Here is a 25847-nt window from a genome sequence, read left to right as displayed (position 1 = left end):
ACTTACACTGAACACAAGTGGTGCTAACACTTACAGTCATTACTGCAATAAAACCCACACTGAAATCAAATCATAAATGTTACCTGATGTGGTTTATCAGGTCGCTGAAAGAAGTCACAATAGATGTATCCCAGCAAACCCTCAGTTTCATGAACAACAGCCTGAAGAAAAAAGCACAGTATCATTCCACAGTGAAAGCACTGATGTGTAAGTTGAAGACATAATATTCTAATCCAAAGGTTTATAATTAATAAATGCCAAATAAACTGGGAATAATTTAAAATCTCTTGGTAATTTTAATTGAAAAATTTATATACAAAATTCACAGCTTGTCTCTCAAACTGCAGACATTTCTGCATTTCACTCAAAACTAACAAGTCACAGATTAGTAAAAAGCTGCCTTCAAATGTCAAACAGAAGCCAATTTAACATGGATAAAAAATAGAGAGAGTAAGAGTAATTGTAAATTGACCCACAGGATATAAAGAACAGCAGCTCTTGCTGGAGGTGGAAAAGCAGGGGAGAAGATCTGGCAGGGAATAAATTTAGGGAACAGAGGAACCTGGGAACTTGATGAGTAAGTTATTGCCCAAGTTTTTACTTCCACCCTCCCCTAAAAGGATGGCAGAAAAATAAAAGACATAAAAATCAATCTCAAAGTAAAGAGGACATACAGAGTGAAAAAAAAATTAGGCAAAGACACAAGACTGCTAGGATACACACCTACAGCATTCTAGTCATCTAGTCATCTACAAATTGAAACTAAAAAAACTAGTGGGGCTCATTCAGAAGGACATATTGAAAGGTACAACAGTAACCTCCAAATAGAGAAACTGCCTCCAATTCAGGCACCTTACACAGAGACATACAAAGGCCATAAAATATCAAATATAAAAGGCACTTAGAGAGAGCATAAAGCCCTTGAGGTGTAACTTTAACTAAATTTAGACAACTAGTCTGTGCTTTTGATAGGTAACCAAGTAAATTTTGTAAGAAATCTGACTCATGGCTCACAGGAACATGCTGTTTTGTCATCTCTTTGGTTTCAGATAGCAGAAACAAGGATACTTACCAACTTTCGAACATCTTCAGACCAAATCTCTCCACTCTTTGTCTGTTCAGCATAAAGGGAGATTCCTAAGAGCCGACTGAACAAAGAGTTCAAACCTTCCATACATGCCCCAAGAGAGAAAAATGGACAGTACAAGCCAGGATCAATGTTGTATCTACAGAAATACAAGAATCCCAAATCAGTCAGTTAGTAGAGCTACATAAACTACAGTCTTCACCTTAAAGCCACAGGACATGACAAAATACACTAGTTCAGTCCCAAGCCTTTACTGAGCATGCTTTATTTTTCAAATAGTGAAACTGAGTCACAGGCTAGTTACGGCACAGTGCTTCACACTAACTCAGTTCTTCTTATATTCAAATTTGGATATCAAATTCAACAGATGCTGACTATCATTTTCAAAAATGTGGTGGACTTATAGCCCAAACAGACCATGGCAATACAATGGGTGGCTAAGCTGTGGCTTTTGATCCACAAGAGGCCACTGGCACTCAAGTGCCTTTCCCATGCCAAGGCTGCACTGTGTGACTGATCAGCAAAACGAGCTGGCTTTGGCTGTGATATAAGCCAAATCCTCAGCAAGGGCAGGAAACCAACTGGTAAGCACTGCTGACTCTGCAGTCTTGTCTTTGACTGCAGCAACAGAAACACCGAGGAGACACAATCACCTCCCACGCACGAATCACACCCCAGGCTCTGGGGACTCTCTTGAACCATGTAGAAATTATCTCACAGCTTTTAGCCACATGAAGATTTTAGTATGTGACATAAATTTCAAACATTGGCAAGCTTCCTGAGCCTAACCTCAATCAACTACGTTGAAGACACTGTAGCACAGAAGACATTTATAGGGAGAAAGATATCATACATCTGCATGCACACATATAAAATGAGAACGAACAAAAAGATCAAAAAGTAGTTCAAAGATGTATGCAGCCTATAAGTGGGCTCAAACTTCCTGAGACTCTGACCCTAAAAAGTAAACACTACAGGCATATCAAGCAGATAAATGCTTGGCAAACTTACACCTTTCACAAGCTGCTCAGAGCCACACAATTCTTTGGAGGCAATAGCAAAATCAGAACTGGAATTTGCTTGTAGTTATGTATGCACACCAAATGGCAAAAATGTTCTTGCCTTCTCATTTCACATACAAAGTCCAAGTGTTAAAGTTATTTACATCAGTTTCCAGAGTCTCAGAATAAAGACTGTTCAATTCCAGAGAATCACAGTCCCTCCCTTCTATCTTCTTTCATGCTCTTCTGCTTCTTAATGAAATGGCAAGCAGTCACTGCAAATTAGGCCTGCATCAGCTAGACTATAATAGCTGGACACCAAAGATCAGAATCATGCTATTTCAAAGCTATGATCGAAAGATTTAGTTACAGACTAGCTGTGAAAGAGCCAGCTAGTCACTATCTACTCACTTACCCTTCCTTCCTTTCCACTCCTACACAGAGAAGACCTAAAAATGAAACCCACTGGGGATACTGCATTTGCCAGTATGCTGCCTACAACTGCAGCTACGATTCACTACCCAGCTTCACTGCACTGTGAGGCACAGCAGGGTGGGGTTACTACTCTAAGCCGCAGACATGCTAAGGTACAAGATTTTGCTCTTTTTCACAATACAAATGCAAGAAGCTAAAGCCAGTGTATTCCACTCTATTTTTAACTATACTAGAACATAGAAAATGAAGCAGATTTTGCCTCTACCATACTGACACACTTGTTCAAGATGCATAGCAACACTTAAATTCATACTCTGCATGCGTCCAAACACATGTTTTCCTTCTTAGTCAGAAAGTCATTACACCAAAAGAACAGAAACAAGCATGGTATCAAGTTAGATAAAAAGACTGGAAGTAAGGCTCTAAAAGAAAGCAGAAGACATGAATTCATTTCCATGTAAGCCACAGACATCTAAAGTACAAAGGACACTAATTTACAGAGCACCCCAAGAAGTACAGAATTACAGGGCACGTGTTGATTATCCAGAGAATTTTTAAGTCGGCAAGTCCTAAGAATTGCAGCTCCTTCAAGAGTGGTGCTTTTTGGAAAGTTTTAGCAGGTAAATCTCAGATGTCTCCAGAATCACCCCCGATTGCCTTCTGCCCAGATTGTTACCATGAAAACTTAAACCCACCACTGAGTACTTCAGCCCTCATGATTGTGGCTCTGAAGCTCTGACTGCATACAGACTATGAGACCTGTTAAAATGATCCTTTTTTAAGCAACAAAGTACAACAACCTCCATAATAGTTTAGGACTGTTTTTAGTCACATCACTTTCAAATCTGATATCATCATCCTACATATCATTATGGTGATCAGTGACAGAAAGACTGGTTGGAGGTCAGTGATCAGGAGTACACTCCAGGGGCCAGTTCTGGGTTCAGTCCTATCCAGTTGTCAGCAGATTACACCAAACTGGATGTCACTCAAACTGTCCATCAAATTGGCTAATATATCAGAGGGTCATGCTGCCATCCAGTGGGACCTTAGCAAGTTGGATAAATGGGCTGACAGGAACCTCCTGAAGTTCAAACAAGAGAAGTACAAAGTCCTGCACCTGGGGAGGAACAAGCCCAGGCACCAGATTATGCTGGGGGATACCCAGCAAGAAAGCAGTTTTGCAGAAAAGGATCTGGGGGTCCTGGTGGACACCAAGCTGAACACAAGTCAGCAATGGGCCCTTGCCACAAAGAAGGTGAATAGCATCTTGGGTGCATTAGGAAGAGCATTGTCAGCAGGCTGAGGGAGGTGATCCTTCCACTCAGCACTGGTGAGGCTGTGACTGGAGTGCTGTGACCAGAGCTCAGCTTCCCAGTACAAGAGACACGACACACCAGAGAGAATGCAACAAAGGCTCATCATACATGACTGAAGGCCTGGCATGTCCCTCCTATGAGGAAAGGCTGAAAGATCTGAGATTGTTCAGGCTGGAGATGATAAGGCTCAGACAGATCTTATAAAGGAGTGTAAATTTCTGAAGGGAGGATACAGAGAGTACAGAGTCAGGCTCTTCTCAGTGGCACCCAGTGACAGGATGAGAGACAATGGGCACAGACTGAAACGTGTGAAGTTTCATCTTAACATCAGGGAACTTTTTTTTCCCCAGTGAAGGTGACCAGTGGCCCAGGTTACCCCTGGAGACTGTGGAGTCTCACTACTTGAAGATACTGAAAAGCTGCTCGGACATGATTCTGGACACCCAGCTCTAGGAGACTCTGCTTTAGCTGGGGGTTGGGCCAGACAACCTCCAGAGCTCCCTTCAAACCTCAGCTATTCTGTAAAGATGTCATAAGGAGCGTAGGACTAAGAACACACAGCTACAGTATGAGATAGATTCCAGCTTTACAGAGAAGGACAATATTTCATGCTGACTGCAAAGGGTTACAACATGTTCAATTGAAATACTAGATTAATGTGTTATCTGGAGGGGTGAAGGAAGAAGACTCTGCAAGTACTTCCCATTTCATTTCTCTCAGAAAGAGAAATACATACTAGCAGGAGAAAGCAATGACATTTCTTCATGGACAGAAGAGCCGAATAATGTATCACAGGGAGAAGATCAGTGCCTACTTTTTCCTCATTCTTAGTACTTCTTGAACTTGTGCATTGTCCTCATGAACTTATCCTATGATGATGAGAATGGAAAGAGGGCTTTCTGATAGGTGTTTTGTAATACACTGTTGCTATCCCAAGTGGGGGGAGGGAAAATCAGTCTGTAATAGTTTTGTCTTTTGAAGAAAGCATGATACTTATCCACCCACACATAAAAATAGCACTTACAGACTACAATGCCTTAAGGCAGACTCCCCAGAGGAGCTAGTCCCCTACTCTGGCTAATGTTTGAAGATGTCACAATCTTGACATTTGAGTACAATGGGGTCCTAACTAAACAATCACTTTACTAGAAACTGCACAAAGTTAATGTAAGTCCCTTCTGGTAGAACACAGTCTGGATCAAACTTCTTCCACATTTAATGAAATATGTGTGTTCATGTTCCTCTTGCTAATGGAAAATGGAAACAAAGTTACAAAAACCAACCTTTTCATACAGAATGCCAAAATAAAATAATATTTCTAGTTCTGATCTCACATCATTGTCCATTTCTGTCTTCTTTACTACATCCTCACACAAAGATCAAAGCTTAAGATACGGAAAAATTCTCAAATACTACTACTGTCTTATGAGACAAAACTGATTTAAATTATTTTTGGACACATCTGACAGCAGTCAGCAGTAACTGTTATACTAATTATCTGGCATCCATTTTTGTTTGTTTGTTTGCTAGTCCGTGCAAGGTCACAGGAGTTATGGGAAAGGGGTTAAAAATGATACTATAAAGCAACTATCACAATCAGATGATAATAATCAGTAATACTTCAAAATGAATACTGGGTTCTGAAAAAAAAGCAAGCTACTCCTCCAGGAAGTGTGTAATACATCTTCAAAAACCTCTGTCTAATATCAGTCTATATCCACTAAGCAGTGATCATTCCAGACACCAAAAGAGAGATTCAATCTCCACATTTTGAATTTTGTCCTACCTCTTAGATCCATGAACTCTCTTTTCAAAATCAAGTAAGACCAACTATAATTGAAGAGAGCCTATAACCCCAAACTTGCACTGATTCCAGGAAAACTTTCTCTTTGGGCTTACTTAGGAATAGCAATTAGCCAAAACCTCAGCTGTCTGAAGCTGATGTACTGCAACCAAAAACTCAGTTTCCGGAATTATTATTAATAGATGATCTTGCCTTTCAGTGGCAAGAGCAAGCATATGAGTGACTCTTTCCTGAGCACCAACTTCAAGTTTAATGCTACTCACTGCAAAATGAAAGCTGCAACACTAGATAAGATTAGAGGACAATGGGGCAAAGGGAAGAAATTAATTTAAAAGACTTGAATCTTTCCCAAAAGTAAGAGTACTCAATGAACAGAACAGGAAATCCTGCAATCTGTACTAGATCTGCAAAACTTAAATCTGTCACATAGGTGTGGGTGGAAAAAGTATTTGAATGAGTTTAAAAACTAGATGTTCCCGTAATGAAGATTCTTGGTTGATTCCAAGCACTAAAACGGTAGCAGCCATTAGCAACTTCATTGTTTCCAGATGACAAGAAAGAAGCATCTGTTAGCTAGCAATTGACTACCCAACCTCCTTACTCAAAACTTCATCATCTTAGTGAAACTGCTGGAACACAACATTCCACAGGCACAGTATTTCACTGTTCAAATTCATATCAATATTAAAACATGGTAGCACAACTTCTTGGCAGCAATGGGGACTGTGATTGTGACAGCAATCCAAACTTCTCTTCCCTCAGCCCTTTGAATGCTGTTAAAGGCCCTTGGGTTGTATCTTCAAGACACATTGACCTGGGCCAGATTATCTAAAAGACCAAATAAAACTCCAAGATGAAGACTTCTATCAATACACTCCTTTAGCAGTTTAAATTGCCCTGTAACAAAGATAGAGCTTGTCTGTGTAGGATGCTAAGACATTTTGAGGGCTGATCCAAGACCATAAATGAATTTCTCCTGAAGCTAAAGGGAAACTCAAAGTTTGCCATCTTCTCTCCCAGGTGTATGGTGATCCTTTGATCATTTTTATTTTTTTTCAAATGTAAAACCAAGTGTAATTGTAAATGCAGGCAAAAGCCTTCCAACAACACCCTACCAAAACCAAGGCATTCCTGCCTTGGCAGGAGAGCTGGACTAGATGATCTCCAGAAGTCTCTTCCAACCCTAACAATTCCACTGCACATTACTTCTCCATTGACCGAATGAATGGAAAAAAACTTCAGTTCATTAATTAACTGATAATGACTGACCCTACATAAAAAGGAGCAGAGTTTCCAAAGTCCTATAGCTTAGTCAGCCCTTAAAATCTCACTAGTCACAGCAAAGCAATCTTCATAATCTACATGTTAATACCTGTTGATGACACCTAGCATGCATATAATTATTTTTATCATAACATATGTTAAACCAGCAACCATTCTAAGAGTCACTTTATGCATAATTTTCAATCTGTTATCAATTGTGAGTTGAAGAGTTGTACAGCTTTGTGCCTTCTATTTAAACCAAATAGTAAAAAATTGAAATAAAACTGCATGAAGCAGTTGCTTTCATATGAGCACACTCTTTGGCAAGCCACCTCCACATTTATTCAAGCAAGTTACAACTTTATCTCCAACAGGAAATGCATTCAAGTATTTTTGGGAAAAGAAATGAGAAAGGAAATCATCATGACCCATATTGAACCATGCTAACAGGCACTCTGCTACCAGGAAAATTTCTGCTAAGGGTTACTGATACTATCCAGGAAGGTTAATATTCTGGAGACAGATAGTTAAAACCTGCATTGGAAACCAACTGGAGCTCCATTTAGTAATGACAACTACTGCAAAGAAGTGCTGGAACACAGAGGTTTTTAATTTTGTATGCTGTAACTTGCAGCTTGCTTGCTGCTCCAGGACAGCAGACAGACAGAATTCAGTGGGGAGAATGATGCACATGGCGTAACAGTGTCACTAGGAAAACATTATACTACTGCCTCCAAAGCCAGAAAGCACAGGGAAATATGGTTACAGTATTTCCTAAGGAAGAAAAAGGATTCAGGTCAGCTAAGTAATTCAGGGCAAGAATGAAACCTCCTGTCTGGATACCCTTTCACTTAAATGAGAGTTCTGAGCCTCAGCAAAGTGATTCAGAGTCCTTCAAACAGGCATCTTAGGATGCCTATATCACCAGAGAAAGGCAGACACAAATATTACAACACTTTCAGGCATAATAAGGTACCAGCCAGAGGTAACTAGCAGAAGTTTTGAGCTCGACTATGAGCTCCTGCTTCTCTCTGGAACTTAGTCTTCCCTCACCAGACTGCATGTTGTATAGCTGAATCCCAAAAGGATGAACAGCACAGCATTTTCTATCCGAATATACCTTTGAAAATGCAGGCAAAAGAGATGGAAGAACGGGGGACTGATTAATCACAACAGAACTTTGCAGAGAACTATATACTTCAGTCAAAAGATTTCCTCTGTGCCCAATTGTCAGTTACCTACTTTGACTCAAGAAAATACAGATAAAAATCAAGATTTAAATAACCTCTTTAATTGTAATAATGAACCTCAAATTATTTTGTTTCTCCTGCAGAATTGCATAACCCTCATACTTAAATGTCCAAAACTGTGAAAAACTGAGACATATAAAAATGAACAAAAGCAGCTTGCTTGGCATTCATTTTGTCTTAAAACATATTCCAGTAACTTAATTCACTCTGAACATCTGATTTCAAACACCAAAGCATCTGTATTTAAAACAAAGCCCAGGAAAGAATGAACATTTTCTTATATACTTTATGTCAGAATGTGAGCTTAGAAACTTTACAAAGAGAAATCTCAGAAACCTCCTAAAGAAAGAAGAAATATCAAAGAAAACAGTAGTTTTCTTTGATGTAAAAAAATCCTGCTTAACATTAAAGGATTAACTATGTTTAAGAAATCCAGACACCTTACTTTTGCAGTGTGCAGCCCAGAACTATTTTTAAGAAAAGTAATATAGCCAGACCAATTTCAAAAACAATTTTAAAAACAAGTTAACTGACACAATGAGGTTTGGTTATTCTTCAAGAACAGCAGGCTTCAAACAAAAAGGCTGTGTCCCTGTGAAGAACAAAGATGTAGTATGTGATTATAAATAATTATTTCTAAGCTTGCATGACTTCACTGAGTCTAAATAAAATGCAGACTTCTAAAATCACTTTCATTTAAGCTGTATGTTTGGAAAGAAGCTAAGACCATTTTGCGCGGCATGACTTTATTCTACTAAGATTGCTTTTTATAAACTTGGACATTAGAGATATTTGAGTCAGGATCACTGTTCTTCAGAACATGAGCATTCAGACTCTTAACAATTGCAAGTGAGTTGCTTGGCAAGAATTCTTATTGGTGGCTATTAAATGTAGTCTCTGATATATCCTACCTTTTTTTTTTGTTTTTTTGAGAAAAATTATTATACTGTTGATATCCATGAAAATATAGAACACTAAGTTAACTAACTCTAATAAAACAGATCCTGTCAAAACTTTCAAAGAAACTTGAAAAAAAATCTTGTTAGTGGAAGATAAAAGTGAGATGAACCCCTCAGGTTAACTTAGAGAGATCAAGACAAGGAAAATCCCTTTCAATTTTCATTACATGCCAGACTATGAAATTTAATTCTTTACCTGAAGGGAGACTCTTAACCATGATTTATAGAAGACTCTGGATTTCTTAAAAATAATAAAAATAATAATAATAAAAAAACCTTTGTACTCTCATTAACCATAAACTAGCACCTGTATTTCACATTTCTTTTGTCTTTCTGTTAATTGCACTTCACAGAATATTTTGGAGGAGGTCAAGGGGTAATTCAGAATATTGGTATCAACACTGTACACAACTCTTAGATTTGACTTAAGTCACAGTGTTTTGACTAAACAAATAAATTCTTGAAACTTGAATTCTGCTTCACAACAATCCTGTTCAATAACTTCCAGGTCTTCCTCCAAAATGCTTAGTCCACTGGCTTTAGTGACTGGTACGTCAAGTGGACTTTCTGTATCTACATTAGGTGATTTAACAGTGGGCATATCTTCCCTTTCTTATAAACAGATTGTTATAGAAAGTCTTCATTCTCTTTGAGCACTTTGATTGAAAGATTTCCTGGCTATTTTTAGATTTTGTATTCATTTTCCTCTTCAGCTTTCAAATTGAACAGAGTGACAGTTTTCTCACATATTCCACAATGGCCATTTTCCCATGTGGTGTTCCCAACAGAGAACACTTTTTCATAGATCTAAAAATAATTTAACAAAAATCATCCACAAACAAGTTTCTTTATTAGTAACTTGCAAACCTCAACATTAGCTGCAGCTTTTAGGAACTTGAGAAATATCCATTCATGTTTTCATACCTTGACATTAAACCTACTCATCTAAAAAAAATGAAAGTGGTGCCCACCCTCCTCTGAAGCCTATGTACAGTCCCAACAAGAAAGAAGGTGAGCTATTCCTAATTTCTGTTTAGTGTCAGTCCAAGATCCAAAATGCCCACAGTCGCCATGGTGGCTTCTCTTTCCAACACATTAGGAAACTGGCTTATTTTGGCATTGATCTCTCATCTCCAAAGCTGGTTTTAATTCTTTCTGCAGTCCCAAAGAAATGGACTAGCACAGAGTTCAATACCCTGCAAGCACATCCCAACTGCAAGTTGAATAAAATCTGGGACATTTTGGCAAAAATCCTAAGAGTAAATTACAGCCAGTGAAGTCAAGCCAGCCTGGTAAGAACCACAGGTTAGGGAAATAGGAGTCAACATGAAATACACTAAGCTCACCACTGACAGCTCTCAAGAACAGTTCTGTGCCTCCATCAGAGGTGGCTTAAGCAGCAGTCCATCACACCTCTGAGGCACATAGTTGACCTCAAAAAGTCTCTTCCAGCATTTGGGCGTGATTTCTTCTTATGTTTTTCCTCTGACCCAGAAGAATTCAGCAGAACTACCACATCTTTGCAAGATCAGGGCCTTGAGAATTACTTAAAACTGCAGCTGCACTTACTGAGAAGTAAGGTGATTTAATTAATACTTTGCTACTTGTCTGCCCTAAAACTCAACATTATTATTTTTATAATATACATATTAGACATCTTCTTACTTGTTAGATGCTGAAGCATGTTCTAGCATTCACAGTTTTATTACCTGTAGCCTGCCAAAATTCTTGAGGTTCTCCTAATTACTTTATCTTCTTTTAAGATATTACTACCATGAATTTCAGACTTTTGTCTCTGTTTCTCTTAAATGCACATTTATACTGACATGTATTTTCCCTGCCATTTAAACTATAGCTACATGAAGCCCACACTCACAACAGTGTAAAGCCAGAGAAGGTATTTAACAAAGTCCTGCGGGGGTGGGGGGGGGGGGGGGCGATAAGGAAAAAAAAAAGGAGTAAAATATTCTGTTACCATCAATGGGAGGCTTACACTTTTGAAGTAGGATCACGTTTCCAGGGAAAAGTCTTGATGAAAGATCACAGCAACAAAATAGATGTGGGCGAGTTTAAAGACAAATCGAACTCTGTGACTTGAGCCTGGAGCGCCACCTGCTGTTCAATTGCAGAACAGCAGGAATGGTCGGTGACACTGGAAGGAGTGACAATAAAGGCAACACGATGTGGCTGCAAACGTCAGTCAGCTGTCCAAACGCACGGAAACAAACTGCATTCCTCAGAAGTAAATATCCAGCTCTTAAAACGAGTTATTAGAAACCTAACGAAGGATTTGTTTCCTTAATCCTGTTCCACTAAAGAATAAATGTGTATTTAAAATATAAAATATATAAATATTTAAAGTATACAACAAGGAAATATAGAACAGACACATTAAAACATGTCATTTGAGTTTCAGTGTCATTTGAGATGTTGCTGGTCAAAATCTGGTGAATTAAAGAGGAAGTAAAAGATCTCATCAGGGACCACATTATCTAATGTTCTTCCCAGCATTTCTGTTTACAAATACAGTTCTATAGACCAAACTAAGAAACTGTAAATCTTTTCCAGCAGGTACAGACACTGTCACATCTGATATCTCTTGCACCCCTTAGTGCTACATGGATGACATACAAGGAATTGCTGAGTTACTTTATCAAGAACCAAACCCCTGTAGTCTCTTTATACCTACATTTGTAAAGATATTTGCATCTTATGTACCCGACAATGTCTAGGACACTATAGGTCTGTACATCAGCTAGAGCCACAGCAGCAACAGCAGTAGAAAAGAAATACCTCAAACATAGATTTGCTTCTCTTCCAACAAGAACATTTTACTAAACAGAAGAGAAAACCCTAATACAGAATCCACCACACCAGCTACTACTGAGTCCCAAAATATGACACACAAAACCATTAGCCATGCTCTGCATACAGCACAATTACAAATACAACTGTAGCATTTCTGTAAAAGATATAAAGCTAAAAGTAATTTTTTTCCAAAACAGGGAAACCCTTCAGGAACCAAAAAATGAATCTACTAAACAAAGAATCCTAATAATGGGAGAACTGCATGACAGATAAAAATATCTTGTTTGAAAATATCTTTTGTCATTGTATGATGCAAACATGCAAAATAAAATAGGATACAAGTAAAAAATAAATTGTTTATTGATGTTATAAATAAATAAAATGAAACATAATACATTTTTCTTTAAAAGCATTAAATCATTTTCCCATGGAAAATACGAACAAACAAGGAAAACATCATCACTTTTCCTTAGATACATAATTTACTAACACAAGATAATTGGCTCAATTAGAAAGACAGTACCAACAAATAGCCAAAAGTCAAATTCCAGCCACTATGAAGCTTTGTGTGATACAGTTCTCACCTTCCAGTTACACAAGCGCTGAACTGAATACCATAGCAGCCAAGGGGCATTCAAGAAAGGATGTGGTCAAACAGAGATTAAGTACAAATACAAGATAAAGGATAGTGGATTCATATTTGCATAGCTAATAAGTGGAAAATAGAACACATACAGGGCACAGAGATGACAAGGCATATTTTCCTGTCCTCTGGTTGTTGTATGAATACTCTGACTGCTGCCTAGTTTCAATCACAAAGCACAGCCCCTGCTACTATGCAGTGGAGAAGCGAGTTTTACTTTTCAGGGCTAATTACCCAGTATCCAGTACCCTATTAAATACCTACAATATGGGCAGAATGAATGTGTGACATTGTTCAGTCAGTCAAATCAACAACACTTCCCAAAGACAGACCACTATCCAGAAAACAGAACAGTGAAAGACCTAAGCTTTGCTTTTTCGCAAAGCAGTTCTGCATACAATGGAGAGGAAAACCACTTTTCCTTCCCTGTCTTGTAGATGCTTGTATATCTGCTATAAAAACATACTCCTGCCCAACCTGGAGGCAGAGAAATATCGGGCCCCAATCATGCACTGTAATCAGGGAGGCCCTACATAGGTTCAGGAGACTCTTTACACTGATCCAACTTCCAGACTTGGTGCCTGAACAAATAAAAGATAGCAAAGATACATTGCCAGTGTCTGGGTCTGTTTTACCTGCAGGTCTCCCTTCACAAAGCTAGTATGCAATTCTTAAAGTAACTTAATTGGGTCTCTTACAAAGCCCCAGAAGGAAAGGAATTTTTTTTTATTTTATCTTTCTGCCAAAATGTGCAGAATAATATATTTGTGATCAGCAGCAACTTAATTATGAGACTGCTAGCTTTATGAGATGATCTAAGAAGAACAGTAAGACCAATAAGAGTAAGAAGGACAATAAGCATCCAAAGACATTTCTCCAGGAGGATAAAGAAACAAATACAAAGCCTTCTACACCTACAACTCTAACCTTTATGGCACACACCATTTCTGAAAACAGGGAATGTAGATACTACATGAAAAGCAGAAAATAAATACAATACACAGACAACAAATTTCATGAGGATTTGACAGCATTATGAATCAGAATGTAATTTTTTCTGTTTTGAAAACACTATGCGGGCAAAGTAAAGTAGATCTTTCAGCAACAAAATAGCATCTTGAGTGAGTATGGCAATGCTCTTCCACTGACTGCTCCTGAAAACTGCTAAGCACATGCTATAGAGCACCGCGTGCTCTGGCGCCAGCTATTGGAAGCAGATCCAGCTCATGGATATTCCTCTACCACTCCTGCATGTCAAGTTCTGCTCACCCAGGCCATGAATGTTGCTGCACACACATAGTTCAGGTCCCATCTTAACATGCAATAGTTTAAGACAAGGCCAATATTAGAGCTGCTGCTGGCAATCTTTCCTCGTCAGATCCAGATTTCTGATCCACAGTAAACTACAATTTTAATCAGTTACATCCAGTCTATGTTTGCTCAAAAAACAAAAACCTGCAAATCTGCAGTGAAGGAAGATTTTTTCCCTCCCCCTCTTGTGAGAGAAGCACAGCTTTCAATTAGCTCTTTCAACAGAAACCTAAAAGGTAACCGTTGCTGATCTAATAAAGGCAACACGCAGCACTCAAGTCTTTCAGAGCCGGCATCTCATTATGGGCAATGGTCTTGTGCACTATTTAAGTCTGTGTAAAGGATTTACTTCCCATCTTTATAAGAGAGATAAGAATGAATTCTATTCATAAACAGTGAAGATCTACTCAAGAAGTGGCTATTTCACGTCTAGAGAAGAGGATGAAGTTGTTTGTTCATTAAGTTAAAATATGAAGAGAACTTGGATTGTATTCCATGATCAAAATTTATTTGTAAACATTACTACAGCTCAGCTAAGGATTTTAGTATATATTTTGCAGATTTTTGGGATTAATAGTTTACATGGATTTTCCTGGGTTGCTCACATATTAGGTGGTATTAGAAGTTACTAAAACATTTTCTCATACATTCTTAAGCTCTCTCACGGACACACTGCTTTGAAGAAGCCACCAGCAAGACAGTTTGAAGACAAACCACAAGAAGAAGGCCTAGAGGTCCTGAGCTTCTCCAAGGGGCAGTTCTGAGGACCTCTGTGGGTGGGGCACCAGAGGAAATTAGAATTATGGTTGGTCATAGATATATCATATGTTAATTTCTGGAGAAGTTATGAAAACTGAGACATCCCTGGTGATGTGTGTGCATGTGTGTGTGTAGACCTCGGGTGTGCACCTTGAAAGCTTTCAATAAAGGTATATCATCTATCTTTCTCCATTAATATTGTTTCTGAGTGTTTATTTTCACAGAAACTTAGGGAACAGGCAACATAAGAACTAAAAGCAAAACAAGAATAAAGATTTTCTATCTGTTCTGAAACTGCTTCAAAGAGAGCCAATACTTCCCTGCAAAACAACAAAGGAAAAAAACTTCTACAGGCATTCCAGTAGTAAGAAATGTTACAAACAACTGTCCCACCAGATGCCATTTATTTTTTCATACTGAAGTACATCTTCAAAGAAAGAAATCCTGTTTATATTGAGGACTTCCTTTATCCTTATTGCAAAGACACTCATTTACACTACAATAAGGAACATAAGGAGCTTACCTCTCAACACGAAGGACACCACTATAGTAAGGGTGATCCCATGGCATCAGTGTCTGAAAGAGAATTCCAGTTTATAATTACAATAATGGACAACAAGTGAACCCAAAGTAAAACTTTTGTTTCCTTTGAATATTTTTGTGATTTCAACAGGGCACAGAACTTTAATACATAACGGGAAACTATCAGTGCTAAAACCAGCTCCGGTAATAGCATCATATAACATAGCCTGAAACCTTTATTTTTTAACATTTCTTAGATTGTTCTTGTTACTCAACTATATAATAGGACTTCATACGAGATTTCAAGACTCAATTCAAATAAAAAGATAAACCTAGATATGTACAGAATTAAGATAAGTACAATATAGTATACAAACTAGACATGCATCTAACCTAAAGTACAGTCTTTATTTTTCAAATGAGTCAAATAATTCAAAACAAAGTGATACTTCCTCTCACCACTTTATGTTTTGGTTATCTCAGTATCACTTTGTATAAACCATCTGCTCTCTCACACTCAATGCTTGATGTCAATACAGCAGCTAAGCAGGCAAAAAGCATTTGAAGCCAAAAGCCAGAATGTTTCTCCTTCTAATTCTACTACATCTTGTACACTTAAACAGAATTAACTGTAAAACAGGGTTAGGTTATACTTTTAAAAGAAACAAAACAGACCACCACATATGGAAATGTAACTTACTGAATTGTGGGGGTTGAGCTTCATTTTCATCCTTGTCATCATTTCAAAGTCTTTTTGAGTTCTGAAAAATATTTTTATTATGAAAGATTTTTGAGCAATGTAATACAGTACATGATAATATTCTATCCTAAGAAAATGTCCATCATATGAGATGTATACTACTATATAAAATGGCAGGCTCACATACCATGGTAAAAAAACTTTTCAATTCTGCTTCTGACATTCAGGGGCCTTCAAATTAAGTCCCTCTTACTCTGGTTGCACACTCCCAAAGCATTTTCTTTCTCACAATATACCCCATTTATACCCAGTGATGAAACCGTTCTGTGGTGTGTCGAACTAAGGGAGGTAAGGTGGACAAACAAGGGAATCTGTTTAAAGATGAAAAACATATAGAGTTGTGCATATGGCAAGAAGACTAGAAGAGGTGTCATCTGCACTTAAACTTGGTCTTCTCGTTTGCTGTTAACTGCATTTCTTGGCACATCATTTTTTTGCATTTAGTCCTGGGTGTTCTCTGATCACAGTCACAGAATTTATTCTAAGCAAATAGCTCCTCTCAAAACTCTGGGAAAATCTTTTTGCTTCATCAGAGCATATAATAAGCAGCATTTGTTGGGTGCACAAGTCCCTCTATTCTTGAAACAAAGAGTATGGTTAAAAAAATAACTTAATTAAAAAGACATACCTTTTAGACAACCGGTCAGAAAGCTTCTCCAGAAATTGTCTTACTGTCTCTAGAAGGGGGGAAAAAATATGAAAATTATTTTTCCCTTAAAGGGTGCTAAGTTTCTGTCAAAATATTCCAAACAAAAAAATTCCTTAGACTTTTTAAACAACTACTCCACTGACATTATTTCACAGGAATTTAGTACCACATTTACTTTGTTATATGCCAAGATAATGACAACTTCATAATCTGAAGATTATGAACAAACTCTGAACAAAAACACCATCTCATACTCAGTGAGTATTGTCATTTACAGAGAGCATGAGTATGGCACAGAGCAAAATGTGACTGCAATAAAATACTTCACTGGAACAAACACGTGTAAACTTAGCTGAAGAAACTAACAACCTTTGACTTAAGACAGTGCAATTGATTTCTCAACATGTCCTTCCACACATGCCTTATACCTGGATTTTTGGCCATTGTACCCTGAAGAGCCCTGTGGGCAAAGGTGTCATAGCCAACCAGCTGTGCCAGACTGTTTCGGCTAGCAAGCAATTCCTCCAATCGTTTCAACTGCTGAGTATTTGAGTGAAGAAAAATCTTGTAAGCAGCTTCTCGCACCTAATCCAAAAAAAAAAAAAGGAAAAAGAAACGAAAAAAAAATTACTACACTGCAATTTTTAAGGGAGACAAGTGATACAACTGAAGATCTGGCATAACAGCTGTATTTCACCGATATTGTTGGGAAAAGGCCTAAAGCCTTTTAACAATAATAATTACAACTGCATGACAATTACAGCTCTCTTACCCATCAAAGGTGGAATAAGGAAATGCAATGAGACAATCTAACAGATCAAGACTGCCAAAAAGGCTCCTGTTCTCTACTCCTGTCAACAGTCCCTCTCTGCTCATCGTCTCCCTCTTTCTGCCAACATCTGTGCTTCTCAGACCACTCTGTGGGCTGTGTTAACTCACTAAAACTTCAGCAAATAAACCCAAATTGTTCTCTGCATGTCAGTTAAGCTGGCTTATGGAATGATCTGATAGGAAACAGAGACAGGGTCAGGGGAAAGAAAAGAGATGAAGAGAAAAGCCATATTTTTTTGTAGTAGAAAGCTATTAGTCTGCCCATCTGCACATTAACTTTCTCATTTTCTCCTATTTCTAGTTTCTTTGGGTTTTCTCATAACTCTGAAAAAAAAGTTACTTGAAGACTCAGAAAGTTTGGCAAGTAATTTTGTACCTTTTCTGTTCCATCGGGCTTTCATTTTGAAAAAAGGAGATAAAGAGAGATGACTTCCCTTCCTTAAACATGGTTCAGCAGTGTGTCTTTGCAACAAAGATCAACAGCATACTGAGCTCTACTACAAAGTGCACAGGCATCTGGTCCACAGATGCGACAGCTTTACTTGGCACTGCCCAGACACCATTTGAACTATAATGTCCAGATTTGACTTCCAATGGGACAATAGCACCACTGACTTCTTAGAGTGGGTCCAGCACAGGGCCACCAGGGTGTCTTGGGGGCTGGAGCACATGACACAGAATGGAGGCTGAGAGAGCTGAGTTTGTCCAGCCTAAAGCAGAAAAAGCTTAAGGGAGTTCCTTATCTCCTTAGCAGCTGGGCATAGAGAACATGCAGTCAGACTGTTCTTGGTGGTACAGAGCAAGAGGAGGAGACGTAATGGACACAAGCTAGAAGACGATATCAGGAAGCAATGAGTGTGGTCAGACAGGCTGCCCAGAGAAGTAATGGAATCTCTATCCTCAGAAAGTGTTCAAAACTCAACCGGATGTGTCACTGAGAAAACTGATCTACTTGATCCTGCTCTGAACAGAATCAGACTCAAACTGACAATCTCCAAAATTCCCTTCCAACCTAAATTACATGATTTTCAAAGAGCTTTTCCAAAGATCTGACTCAGAAAACTGCATTATTTAATTGATATATTACTCACAGCTTCAGTAGCAATTCCACAGATCACACTATTTTCAGAACAAGACTTTATAGACGACATACCCAGCCAGGCAGTCCCAGCCCCTTCTTCTACCAGGAATTCTCCCTTTCCAGGTGTAGGATTAGAACACTCTTGAATGTCAGCCTTGCCCTTCAAGTGTATCGATTCTTCCTCCAAATTTGCTATCACCTGCAAATCTGGTAGGCAAACACTCTGTCACTTCCCCTATATCACTGACCAAGATATTAAATAGGAGACCCAGGACAGACCCCTGCAATAGTTTTCACTACCAGTCTTCCTGTAGGGTACATTTCAACCACTGCTCTCTGAGTCTGATTACAAAATTAGTTTTTTTACCTATCTGTTTGTCCACCAATCCAGACTGTAAACTCCTAATTTGGACTGAAGTCACGGATGAATACTGAGGCAAAAGAAAGCGATGAGTCTCTCAGCCTTATCTGTGCCTGCTGCCAGTAAGTCACCCACTTAACTCAGCACTGAGTCCATGTTTTCCTTGTTCAGGCTTTTAGTACTAATGCAGGAGTAGTTGTTGCCTTTGATGTCCCTTTCAAGTCACAACTGCAGTTGAGCTTTGACCTTGCTGACACCATCTCTACACATACAGGCAATATTTCTAAATTCCTCCCTTGGATCTTGTACCTGCTTCCACTTTATGTGTGCTACCTTTTGGACATGAAGTTTTGTTATGAGTCCCCTGCTTGTCAAGCTGGGTTCCTGGTACATCTACCTGAATATTCCCTTTAGAGAACTACCTGATTTTTCAAGCTCCTTTACCTTGCAGAGCTGCATTCCATGACATCCCACGAAATTAACTGAAGTATGCTTGCCTAAAATCCAGAGTCTGTATCTGCCCCTCTTCTTCCTCCAGTCGTTCAAGATCTGCACAGCCATTATTTCACAGCTGCCAGTCAAGTATTCTATCGATTATTACTTTCTGAAACAGCTTTTCTGTGTTAGTAATAACATCGAAATCATAAACCATATGCATTTGCCTCACTAAAAAGTAAAATAACTAATATACATTTCTATTATAGAGCATACCAGAGCAAACTCAGGGAATACAAACCAGATCATCAGGACAATCAGCATGCAGACCAGCGACTTGTAAGTAATTGCCTTCAGCTGTAAAATTATACCGAATATGCTCTGGCAAAACATGTTTGTCAATCTTGTTGGGAAGATGAGTTCCTATCAGAAATTCATTGCATAAATCCAATATTCTGACGTTGAGGTCGACTGCCTTTTTACGCTGTAAGAAAAATAAAGTACAAAATAGTAATTTCAGACATACTACATGCAAAACTCAAAGTTTCTAAAACCTTAGAGGACTTTTACAAAAATGAAGCATAAAATACAACATTTAAGATGAGACCTACAGCATCGACAGAACTGTAATGCAGGGCTGAAGTCAACATGATCAGATGCTCACACAAATCTGTAATTTCATACAGCATTGAAATCGGAAAGAAAATGCCTAAGTTTCTGTAGTAAGAAAATGTACACTGGAGTTTAAGTAAAATTTACATAACCTTAGCCAGCTGCTTGGAAAGCATTCATAAAACTACACCTAATTGCTATGTAAAATACAGAAGAAGAAATAAAAAAGCATCATTGAGACAGATATCCTGAAACAATTACAGAACTACAGTTCTCTTGTGAAAGGTTGTATTGCACTGTTTTTTGGAAAATGTAAAGTCCTTATGGTATTTCAACCTTTCTCTGAAGAGTTTGTGATTTAGAGTTTTACAGTATTTCACACATTAAACCTTATTGTAAGACTTGCTTCAGTGAACTTGGTCACATTAGTAGAGTATGGTCTCTGCTCTCCATAGGTTCGTAGCTCAAAAAAAAAAAAAAGGCTGAGGGTACAGATACAATATAATTCTGAAGTACAAAGAATGACATAACCTACAGATCTCTGTCTTCCCATTCCACCCCAATGTGGAATATATCTTTGAGTTTTATTTTAAAAAGCAGAAACTATTTGTAACAGAAGTAAATTTCAACTTACAACAAGGAAGGATTTCTAAAGTCTGAAATAAGAATTGAAAAAAAAACACTGAGCATCAAAACAGAAGACAAGTGGATAGGCAGAGGAGGAAAACGTGCAAAAATAAGTGAAATTGTAACTGAAAGGAGATGAAGCACCATAGAACCAATAGTCAAATCAGACATAAAACCCAGAGTTCAAGTTTCAGGTTGTTCTGTGTACAAAGTAGTTGCAAAAATATATTTTAGAAGCATTTTCTAGGTCACAAAACACCATCACAATCATGACCTTCAGAATAACTACCACATAAACCTAGAAGAGCCTTTGTACTATCTTTTTAGAGGGGGTGACTCATGATAAACAAGTATTAATTTTATACAGGGACATGAACTATGAACAGACAGAGCATCCCTACCACAAATCACGGTGTAAACTTCTGGTTTTGGCAAATCCATCACTAACTCCTGCAAAAGTATGTAAAAGCTCCAAGACAGGTAATCAGACTGTGCCCAGACATTCAATTTTGAACAAGATTTACAGCTTCTGGTTATGTGAACACCAAAGGAGAGCCTGGAAAAACACCTGATCTCTTCTAAAACTCTAGTTGATTAACCTGTCATCACAGTGCATGGTGTGTTGCTTTTCCCCCTCTGTAAATATGTTGTTCAGACAGCTAAGTAGCTAATTTAAATATCTGATGCAGACAGCAAACAAAGAAAACAGGATCCCAGGTCTTGCTTATAACTTCTCAGAATAGAAAGGAATGATGAGGGCCAAACTGGGAAGAACAGACAATTATCTAAAACAACATTAAAAAGAACCCTTTAGATTTAGAACACACAAAATTAATCACTGTTGAAAAGATAAAATTCCACAGAGGACAATGAGAATCTTGGAGGTCAAACTGACCCAGAATCACATGATTTCATGTCCCTCATGTTTCATTATCTGGTCTGTGATAAACAGGCAAATTTCTGTTCATATATTGTAGCCAAAAATTACCTTTTCTTCATCCAAATGAATGCCACTGATCTCAAAATCAAACATAAAAAGTTCTGCCACTCGCCTAAAAATACAGTAAATCCCTGTTAAAATAGCCTTATTTGATAGTAAGCACAATTTCTTAAACAGATTTTGTCTTCAGTAGTTATTTAGGTTTCCTGTCTTTCACAGAGACTAACACCACAGATATACAAGTTGTGTTATTATGGACAAAGACTTCTTACGTTTTATGTCTTTAACACTTTACTCTGTGAAAAAGGATTTTTCCTTTGTTCTTAGTCATCTGCATTAAAAATAACCTTCAAAATAATTCCACTACATTAATCTGATGTTTAACAAATTTGTGCAAATAACCATTTTAATGTCATTTCACACTTCATATATTCTAACATCAGAAAAACACTTCTTCAAATCTAATGTCCTTGATCATGAAGAAAGAAGAAGGAAGTAACTTAAACATTGAGCTTGTCTAACCATTTCAGTAAATAAATAATTCAAAACTATAACTGAATAAACAGCTAATAAAACCTACTACAGCAATCATAAAGCAAGCTTTACATAAATGCACTGCTAATCTGATTTTGAAAGATACAAATAAGCTTCTACAAAATGAAATCAAGTTGTATAGTCTGTTCCCTAATTTTACGGCACAAAACACTTTTATATACACCACAGTACAGTATATGATTTTAATCGAAAGAGTGTAATAGACAAAAATCTTCAGTTCTCATTTGTTTTTGCAGATCTCAGTCATTCAGTGTAAATATATCTTGTGCTCTACAGTCACATAGACATTTTCCAAGACTACACAACTACAAACACCTTGTGCAGGTAATTTAGTAGTCACTAATAAATTAATAATGGAGATGTGGTTTGTTTTCCAGTTGCATTTATTAATTTAACAGAATAAGGAATAATATATACTATATAAAAATCTAAACCTATTAGATTCTATCTATAATTGTAAGCGTTAATAATTACCTGGTTTCTGGATCTAGGGAACTCATAACAACTTCATCAGCTAGCAGACGTCTTAAACTCTGACACAGTTCAACATCTGTATTTAATCTGAAAAGATACAGAGTAGAAAAATCACACATTAGCAACAGATACTAATATTTCAGTTTCTTGGTATCACTTATTCAAAGACAAATCTTACTATTTACTGAAACAACATTACAAGCCAAGGCCTGTATTTACAAAATGGTTTCTGGTTCACAATCACACATTAAAACTAGAAAACTTTTATACAACGCATGTGTGGACAAACTGGCATGGAAACAGTTCTTGTGCATCCAATAGGAAAATACTGTTGAACAGTATTTTGTGGCAAATATGAGCAAGTCTAAGACTGACTGCTTATGATTTATGAACAAGGACCATCATGTAGAGATCATAAAGCTGGGAGAACTGTTTTCTAATCCTTATTTTGAAAGGATTCTATTAAAGGAAAATCTGTGCTTAGAGTTTACTAACCCCAGGACATTTCCAGATGTTAACCACTGTCCCTGTACAGATCACACTATGTCCATTGGATTTGCTGGCATGTTATCTACAAGCATGCATGTCAACCTACATTACTGGATGGAAATTGTGGTGGAAAATGAAACATTCACACCCAATAGTTTATGAGCCTCTCAAGATAATTTGTGAATACTTTCTTCTTTCTACAAATTTTCTATCTGAAGTGGTATTCAGGTATTAAAGTCATATTGTTACAGAAGGTGTGCTTAATCCAAGTCTCAAGAAAACCAGTTTCAAGTGAAAGGCTTCCCAAATATGCTGACAAGAACAAAGCAACAGTTTCTACTGAACTTATTCTTACAATTCTCTTTCTAGCCAGCTTATTAAACAAACTGATGTACTGCTGTCCTTCTCAGAGTATAAAAGGCCTCTGCAACTTAGCGTAGGACACCAGGTCAACCAGTCACTGCATCCACTGTTACTGAGAGTCCTGAGGAAAGCAGCAAATTCTGGGTGACCTTCACAACACTGCTTGGTAAAGCATTCACTTAAGAAAGCTACTCCTGAATCCAACAGGAAGGGAAGGTACTGAAAGGACATGGTATTTGGAGACTAAAGATCACTTCTTTCCACATTCTCAGCAGCAAGAGCAGAAAAGAAGCAAATAAATTCACTGTGGTCAAGAATGACAGAGGTAACTTTCAGAATATAAGTTATAAAATATTAAGAAAAAGACAACCCAAAGAAAAGCCAAACTTCAGATACAGAAGTGTTTAAGAACACATTCTATGAAATGGGGGTTTTAAATAAAGCACAAGGACACCAAGGTATATTAGGCATATATCACAACCCTAGACAGACACAACTTCAAACACTCATTTTAACAGGAAACTGTCCTTTCCTCTTTCACATATCCCACTCAACTGTCTGGAATTCAAAAGGTCAGCAAACCAGAGGGGAAAGTGTTGTGAAATGTAACATCTTAAACCTTAAAAACAAATTAGCATTTTGTACACACCCTTTACAACCACTAGTGAATTGTCACAAGTCCTAGAAAAACGTGGCTTTGAGCCTTTGATGGGTTTCAGTGACATGGAGTCAGAAAGTGAAACTAAAACATAATAATCTTTCATGAGATACTGTAACAAATCTAAACCCTCAAATATCTGTAATGGCAGACTGACACGCTGTTCTCATGTGCAAATCCTTCCAACTCATTTTTTTCTTTTCATAAACTGCTGTTTTTATAGACGACCATACAGTAATTTTTAAAAATTAATATGGAAATAGCAAAAATTAAAAAAAAAAAGAAAACATACTTCTCTACCACAGTACCAATGTTCCTGCAAGCTTCTTCAGCAGCCTCTCTGAATGCAAAGTCAGGGTGGGCAACTTTCACAAAATCAGCCTGACAACAGCAGAAGAAGAAAACAGTAAGTGAAAAAAAAAATCTTGACCTACAAAGAAAGTTGCATTCAGCAGTTCCACTTACATTAACATTTATTTATACAATTCTTATGAAATCTTTTTGCAGAATTTGCCATTTTTCTTCTAAAACATAAAGCTGATTGGAAAACCTTTTCTGACAATTATTAAACCTGACAGTGCATTTGTCTTTCCAAAAAATATAATTAATCCATACACTTCTTAGAAACATTTTAAGTATAGTGTACATTTTACACAGAGCTAATCTAACATTTTAAATATGTTATTACAAAAGACTTTTAAAACTAAATTTTCTAGTTAAGAAAGCATGCCACCAAATGTGTGTAAAGCGTTTTTTAAACCCTTTTTACTCTTGTGTATAGACCACCAAGTTATGCTTTGACATAATTTCCTAGTAGAAATAAATATGTTTAAAGAGAAAATATAGAAGTACTTTTGGATTCAGAACAAGGTTTTAATTTTACTTGATTCTGAGTAAGACTCCAAACACTTTAAAGGGGTCTGTTAGGCTAGAAGGATGCTAAAAGGGGGCTGGGGTGCTAGGGGCTTCCATGAGTGCCTACATGAAATCAGGGAGGTTCTGGCATTGAAATGATAAAGAATTAAAGACTAGGAATATATTTAATTATAGTCTAGGAATACATTCTAGGCATTCAGCATGATTTTACAGGAAGTACATGAAACAAGCTTGACAGTCTAAAAATATGAATGCAGTTTGATTGAAAAGGCAGCCTTACAAATGCTACACATTTAAGATTTTACTTCTTAGAATCCCTGTTTAAAATTCTGTGTAATATTGACAGATATCAAAATTCCTGCCAACAGGTAACTATCATGAAATTGCTTCTAGACAGAGCTCTGCAAGCTGTGCATTTTTGATCACATAAACCTGAAAATACTACATAGAGGGCAATTTTATCTCAGGAAACTGACACAAAACTACGGCCATTTCATTTTGACATTAGTGTTTTACTTAGATATTGATTGATTAAACAGAATGAGGCATTGTCTATACAAAACATAAGAACAAATGACCTGACAGAGCATGTAACAAAAAATGTCTTAATTCTAGAAAAGAATAAGAAACAGAGACATTCAAATGTGAAAATCAAAGTCAAAAAACTCACTGACCTCTTTACTAATAGGTGATTTCAGTATGAAGGTTGGGTCTACTTTGAAGTGTGATGCTTTGATAAAAGATACACTTTGTGCAAACAGTTTCCAGAAATGCTCTGTTAAACTTAATATTCTTTGATATATCAGACCAAATACTCTAAATCTGTGGACCATAGAAACTGTAATCTGGGAAATACCTGCATTTTTATTCTGTTAATAAAAAAGTGATACTGTGGAGTTTCACCTGCTGCTTTTCATCTGCAAGTTCTCTATGGACTTTCACCTATAAATTTCCTAACTCAAAAACAAGTGCACT

The 25847-nt window shown here is 37.4% G+C and overlaps 1 protein-coding gene across 2 annotated transcripts in view; it reads right to left on the bottom strand.

Annotated features, from left to right (window-relative positions):
- Positions 1 to 25847, bottom strand: part of MIPEP (mitochondrial intermediate peptidase) — a 73987-nt gene that overhangs the window by 44311 nt on the left and 3829 nt on the right. For both annotated transcript variants that reach the window (XM_071553821.1, XM_071553830.1), the window contains 10 exons: positions 24289 to 24377; positions 22487 to 22573; positions 21506 to 21569; positions 19580 to 19762; positions 16999 to 17155; positions 16550 to 16598; positions 15862 to 15922; positions 15163 to 15215; positions 1073 to 1226; positions 84 to 161 (listed from right to left, as the gene is read on the bottom strand). In XM_071553821.1, coding sequence (XP_071409922.1) covers positions 84 to 161; positions 1073 to 1226; positions 15163 to 15215; positions 15862 to 15922; positions 16550 to 16598; positions 16999 to 17155; positions 19580 to 19762; positions 21506 to 21569; positions 22487 to 22573; positions 24289 to 24377 — 975 coding nt within the window. The remainder of the gene's footprint in view (positions 1 to 83; positions 162 to 1072; positions 1227 to 15162; positions 15216 to 15861; positions 15923 to 16549; positions 16599 to 16998; positions 17156 to 19579; positions 19763 to 21505; positions 21570 to 22486; positions 22574 to 24288; positions 24378 to 25847) is intronic.

The sequence above is a fragment of the Pithys albifrons genome, chromosome 1 (genome assembly GCF_047495875.1).
Source record: "Pithys albifrons albifrons isolate INPA30051 chromosome 1, PitAlb_v1, whole genome shotgun sequence".
NCBI lineage: Eukaryota > Metazoa > Chordata > Aves > Passeriformes > Thamnophilidae > Pithys > Pithys albifrons.
Note: the sequence above shows the minus strand (reverse complement) of the source record. Positions and strands in the feature narration are given on the sequence as shown.